At 34.0% G+C, this 6,778-nt stretch overlaps 1 protein-coding gene across 3 annotated transcripts in view; it reads left to right on the top strand.

Moving 5' to 3' along the window:
• Positions 1 to 6,741, top strand: part of LOC106874541 (tyrosine-protein phosphatase 10D) — a 96,098-nt gene extending 89,357 nt beyond the window's left edge. For all 3 annotated transcript variants that reach the window (XM_052971109.1, XM_052971111.1, XM_052971110.1), the window contains 3 exons: positions 1,408 to 1,543; positions 3,858 to 3,927; positions 6,005 to 6,741. In XM_052971109.1, coding sequence (XP_052827069.1) covers positions 1,408 to 1,543; positions 3,858 to 3,927; positions 6,005 to 6,033 — 235 coding nt within the window. In that variant the 3' untranslated portion in view covers positions 6,034 to 6,741. The remainder of the gene's footprint in view (positions 1 to 1,407; positions 1,544 to 3,857; positions 3,928 to 6,004) is intronic.
• Positions 6,742 to 6,778: the final 37 nt, after the last annotated feature.

Genomic DNA, 6,778 nt, shown 5'->3' on the forward strand with positions numbered 1-6,778 from the left:
GAAATAAACAATCTGTATAATCAATTGTAATGTTGATTTTTAAAAAGCGCTGATATAAAATTAACATTCACTCTCATGCTGTATATGTCTTTCGTCTTTCATCACTAGCCCAAAAAATACTGGTACAATATACTGTGTGTATATATATATATATATATAAAGAGAGAGAGAGAGAGTGAGTGTGTGTGTGAAATATACATAAATGTTGCTATACTAATTAGCAAGCTTTGATTGAAAGCAGGAATAAGAGATACAAGATACAGTTTAACTTCTATCTAAAATAATCAAGTGATGTGATGCACGGGCTATTCTAATCAGAGGGAGCTTCAGCTGTGAAGGGATGCCCAATAAGCAGGCAAATACAGTATATTGTTATTAAGAATTTAGCCTTAAAATATGTGAAAAAATATATATTGCTATGAAAGAAGCTATAAAAATATCGTGGACAACATTTATGATTCTACGAATATGCAGTGGCTTCTGTAAACAATTATTCGTTTTGTGAATGCCGAACTGTGAATAAGTGGGGGTACACTGTATACACATATGTATATATATATATATATATATATATATATATATATATATATATATATATACCCAAAATTAATGACTTATGCAACATTAAAATTCATTGGTTTTGATTAACATCATAGGCAAACTAATATTAGTCCATGAACTGGAGATTCGTTATTGTGCCAAACAAAATGCTTGGTAGCATTTCTTTCAGCCTTACATTCCGAGTTCAAATGCTGTGAGAACAACTTTGCCTTTCATCTTTTCGGGATTGATAAAATAAGTACTAGTTGGGCACTGGGGTTGATGTAATCCACTTATCCCCACCCCCAAAATGACCAGCCTTGTACTTATAGTAGAAAAATTATTATTATCACAAGTTGGGTATATGATTAAGAAGTATGCTTCACAACTATATGTTGTTTGAGTCAATCCCACAATGTGGCACCTTGGGCTAGTATGCCTTGTGAGTAAAATTTCATAGATAGAAATTTGGGAGAACCACACCTGCTCTTGAGTGATAGATGTAATCCATTGCCTGGTCTATGGTGCCTTTAATAGCATCCACTTTTTGTATGTATTCAGGCCAGGTTTCCAGTCCAAGAACAGTTTCTTCCCATCAGTCTCAGAAATCTTGTAAAACATTGTAGGTCTTAACTTTCTTCCTTTTATGAAGTCACATAATAATTTTTTTAAACCATACATGACTCACTAAGAATTTCTGCCTCTCCATCAATTTCAAATTGATCCATTAAATGTGAGTTTATTCTCTTTACCAAAGACATAGAGCAGCATCAGGGAGACTCTTCCAGACATAATGTCATGTTCAATGTAGTAACAATTTCTTCCTTCTTTTTCCCACTTTTATCTTTTTATAACTATTTTTTCTAGTGCTGGAGTCGGACGTACAGGAACATTCATTGCCATTGACAGACTGCTTCAACATATACAAACCTATCTTGAAGTAGATATCTTTGGCTTAATATTAGAGCTGAGAAAGTACAGGCCAAATATGGTACAGACTGAGGTAAGTTGGTTCCTGATTAAAATCATTAAAAATAAATGGAGCTTCTTTTCTTGATTCCTGATTTTCTTGTTCATCAATAAGTACCAAACCCTGAGTTCCACTTGATGAAGCATTAGTCTTCTTTTTGCATACCACAAAGAGTTCTTTGGATTTATATTTACTAAACATAACAAAGTATTATTTGCTGTATGGGGAACATAGTAATTCCATTTAACAGCTCATAGGATGAGCAAAAAGCTACAGATACAGATCGTGTAGCAGCAAATTGATCAATGTCTGATGGTTGGACTGATTGCACTTAGTCCTTCTTTCTTTGTATACATTACAAATGTCTAGCTTTAACAATTGCTTATAATTTCTAATGTTAAAAGGTGATGAAGGCAGAGAGCTGGCAGAATCATTAGCACACTGAGCAACATGCTTAGTGGCATTTCATCTAACTTTCTGTTCTGAGTTCAAATTCCACCAAAGTGAACTTTGCCTTTCATCCTTTCTAGGTCAATAGAATAAGTACCAGCTGAGCACTGGGATCAGTGTAATCAACTTACCCCACTGCTCCAAAATTGCTGGCCTTGTGCCAAAATTTGAAACCAATATTAAATGGGTGATGAAAAATGAAAACTTTTCTTTCACATTGATAGACTATATGTTATTGTAACACTAATGCTTCAATTAACATATTTCTGTTAAAATATACTGCTTTTATTTCAATTAATTTTGAAGATAGTGAAAAATTTAGTAAAATAACTTTGCTTTATAAAGTTAGTGTTGAAAACTTAAATTAACATGAAATTTTGATTGAAGGTTTAAATTTTGATCACTTTAAAACTGGGAATTTGTTTAATAGAACTATGGTCAGCCTTGAGAGAGTTGGTAACAAAAGGGTTGATCTAAAGAATTAGTATCTCAACATTATAATTTCTAGATAAATGGTTTAGGAATTAATTATTATCTATTGCATGACAGCTCATGGCAGAAAAATAAGTGTGACAAACTTTAATTTTTGTTTTCTGTCTTTGGTCAGTAAGTGTTATTTCCTATTTGCTTCTATTTAGAAATGAAATGAAATGACTATTATTTCCTTCAAATTTTGCTTTTGTGACCTGAACACCAATGTTTCAGTATTTTCCATTACATTTCAAACAGATTCAGTGCTGAGTTGCTGAAGCAGAATTTTCTAGAACTTTTGTTATAGCATATATTCTACTCAGTACCACAAATTTGCTTGTCAGTTGCTTGACCTTAACCACTTGAACATGTCCCTTAGTGACTGACAATATGTGCATCTCAGATTATGACCAGGAGTAGTAGGGGAGCATTATAGCCATGTGTTGACAGGGACTCTTTGGGGTTTGAATAAATGCAACAAAAGCAAAGTTTGAAGGAAATATTAGTCAGTTTTCATACTTTCTAGGAGTAAACAAATATGAAATAACAGTTACTATCCAAGGACAAAAATCGTGTCATACAGTGTAATTAATAGAGTCTCTACAGAGTCACTTGATCTGTGAGAAATTTCAGTCAAATCTTCCTGAAATTCTACCCTGCTGTTTCAATTAAGAAAGACGCATTGGATGATGTAGTTCTTGGTTCATTTCTTGTATTTTACTGATTTCAATCATTGGACTGCAAATATGATGAAGCATCACCTTTAAAGATTTTAATCAATGTCATCAACCCTAGTACTTCTGTCAGTCTCATTCTAATTTTATTAATTTCTATTTGCTAAACGACAAAGTTACAGATCTAAAAGGGGTACAACATAAACAATGAAACTAATTGTTAGAATGGGGTAAGTATGCACAAATAAGCACAATATTCACACACACACACATGCATACTGAATTTCAAAAGAAACGTCGCACTGTAAAAGATTATTTGTTTCACACATGATATAGAGATTATATGGATTTCATCACAGTTCTAGGTAATTTAACATCAGGAAGATGTCACTGATCCACGACACTTCTCTCTTTTGAAAACACAAGGATTGCATGTAGGGTTCAAACTCACTCACTTTTCGTGAACATGGTAATGCTCGCAAATACATCTTTATGAAAGGCATGATGCATGTGCAAAATGTTGACTCATTGGGTATAAAAGGCACCCAAATTTACCAGTCTGTCATTCATTTCCTGAGCACAGCAAGTATGCCAAGACTGACACGAAATCAGAGGAAGCAAGCCATTGAACCTTTCCATGTTGATCAACATCCATGAGTTATTGCTAATGGCTTGAACTGCAATATGTGTATGCTTATATAATTATTTCCAAACTTACTGATTACTGATTATTATTTAACAACCTTTGCCAGGACCAGTATGTATTTATCTACCAATGTATAGCAGATCATTTGAAACAAATGGAGAAAATTGAAAGTGAAGGTGAGAATTTTTCATTTTATTTTCAGATGTGTGTGTATGCGCGTGCATGTGTGTGTGTGTGTGTGCGCGCATGCATGCATCTGTATATGTGTGTTAGAATAGAAGACACTTACCGACTTAGTGGGCCTGAACCTAAAACCATATAGTTGCAAAGTAAATTCTAAAATCATACAATTATGGTCAGTTTTTATTTATTTTATATAAGTAACCATCATCATCATCGTTTAATGTCTACTCTCCATGCTGGCATGGGTTGGACAGTTTGACTGAGGACTGATGAGCCAGATGGCTGCACCAGGCTCCAATCTGATCTGGCAGAGTTTCTACAGCTGGATGCCCTTCCTAACGCCAACCACTCTGAGAGTGTAGTGGGTGCCTTTACGTGCCACTGGCATGAGGGCCAGTAAGGTGGTACTGGCAATGTCCACACTCAAATGATGTTTTTTATGTGCCACCTGCACAGGAGCCAGTCCAGCGGCACTGGTAACAACCTCACTTGAATGGTGCTCTTAGTGCTCCAGCATGGATGCCAGTCATGCGGTGCTGTCATCGAATTTGATTTCAACTTCACTTGCCTCAACAGGTCTTCGCAAGCAGAGTTTAGTGTCCAATGAAGGAAAGGTATGCATAAGTGGGCTGTTTACACCACTAGCATAGGCCATGGGTTATGGTCTCACTTGGCTTGCCAGGTCTTCTCAAGCACAGCATATTTCCCAAGGTCTTGGTCACTAGTCATTGCCTCAGTGAGGCTTAATGTTTTAAGGTCGTGCTTCACCACCTCATCCCAGGTCTTCCTGGATCTACCTCTTCCACAGGTTCCTTCAACTGCTAGGGTGTGACACTTTTTCACACAGCTATCCTCATCCATTCTCACCACATGACCATACCAGTACAGTCATCTCTCTTGCACACCACATCTGATGCTTCTTAGGTCCAACTTTTCTCTCAAGGCACTTACACTCTGTCAAGTATGCACACTGACATTGCACATCCATCGGAGCATACTGGCTTCATTCCTTGCAAGCTTATGCATGTCCCCAGCAGTCACAGCCCATGTTTTACGTTTCATGTTTCAAGTAATAATATTTTAAATACTTCACCCTAGGTTGTCCTTTGTTCTGATGGGATTGTATACTATTTTTAACAAGCTCATGCTACTTTGATGCTATTGGGGAAAGAGATGGAGAGTTCTGCTGATTATAAGAACAATGTTTTCTACAAAAATATGACATAACAGTTTTAGCTGCATCTTGGATATTAGGGGCTTTTCTAACTTCCTTGTTCGTCTTGTAATTAGTAACTATACCTTGTTCTTCAACTACAAAATAACAATCTTTGATATGTGACATAATGTATTAGTAACATGACCAAGGGAGGGTTGTGCAACATCATCTGCCTCACTCTCTTACCCCTATTATTATTATTATTATTATTATTATTATTATTATTATTATTATTATTATTAAAACATGACCAAGAGAAACTATTTTCTCTATCGATGTCAATATCAAACTTAAGTTTACTATTAAAATATTCAAGTACAAGAATTTGTTGAATAATTATGTATGCAGAAGTCATATATGATATTTTTAATAAACATGCATTTTGTGTCACTGAGAAAATAGAATATATATATATATTGTTGTACAAAGTTTCTCCAGAATGCAGATATAAACCCTTAACTGTGGAAAGCATTTTTAATACCAATCTGTGTTTTATTGAGGAATGAAAGTTGGCGACTATTTTCTGTTGAGATATGTCAAGTATATACAGGCAATGTGACTTGCAGAAAATACCAATTCTATTTTTGTTAAATAGTTAATATCATTACTAGAATGACCATGAAATATAATTTCACAGTGAAAGGGTTAAAGCTGATTTCTCTAGCAGTTCTGAAGTTACATTGAATATTATCCGATCTTAAGTGTTGAATGCTTTTTCAGGAGTTCCATCCTATCTTCCAACACAATCTTCCTTTTTATATTATATCACATAAATGTTATATAATGTCCTTTTTATATTATATAACGTAATATATATATATATATTATATAACATGGATGTTTATTTATTGCAGGTATTTATATGAACGAAACAGGAATGTGAGAAAATTAAATTCAAAGATTCACATTTTTTACTACTGCTGAAAAGAAATAATTAACATCATTGTGCCAGATTTTTCATTTGTATACCAACTTTGAAATTCATTTTGCTGCACAAAGTTTGCATGTGCATAAAGTATGTGTGTGTGTGTGTGTGTGTGTGTGTGTGTGTGTGTGTGTGTGTGTGTGTATGTGTGCATGCATGAGAGAGAGAGAGTGTATGTGTGTGCTTGTCTGTGTACATAAACAATTGTATTCATGAACACACACACATATAAATATATATATCTATATGTGTGTGCGTGTATATATACATATATATATATATCTGCACTCAAGTGCACATGTCAAATTTGAATTGGTTGATATTACTGAAGGCATTCCTTTCCTTTGTGCTTAGATATTAAGCACAACAAGAGAAAGTTTTCAACAGCTTAACTTATTGCTGAGAAAATCCATTAATCAAAGTTTTTATTTTTTTAATTTGCTATATTACATATGTAAGAGTCTATTTAATTACACACACACATATACACATGCACATATACACATACATGCGCGCACACAGACACAGACACCCACAAACACACACACATATTTCGATATATATATATTACAGAAATAAATCTACAAACAAATGTATACAAATATATTTCATATACATACACTTATGACAAATGAAAATATATATAGACAATATATGTGTATGTATATATATATATATATATATATATATATATATATATATA

This window comes from Octopus bimaculoides, chromosome 10 (assembly GCF_001194135.2).
Source record: "Octopus bimaculoides isolate UCB-OBI-ISO-001 chromosome 10, ASM119413v2, whole genome shotgun sequence".
NCBI classification, from domain to species: domain Eukaryota; kingdom Metazoa; phylum Mollusca; class Cephalopoda; order Octopoda; family Octopodidae; genus Octopus; species Octopus bimaculoides.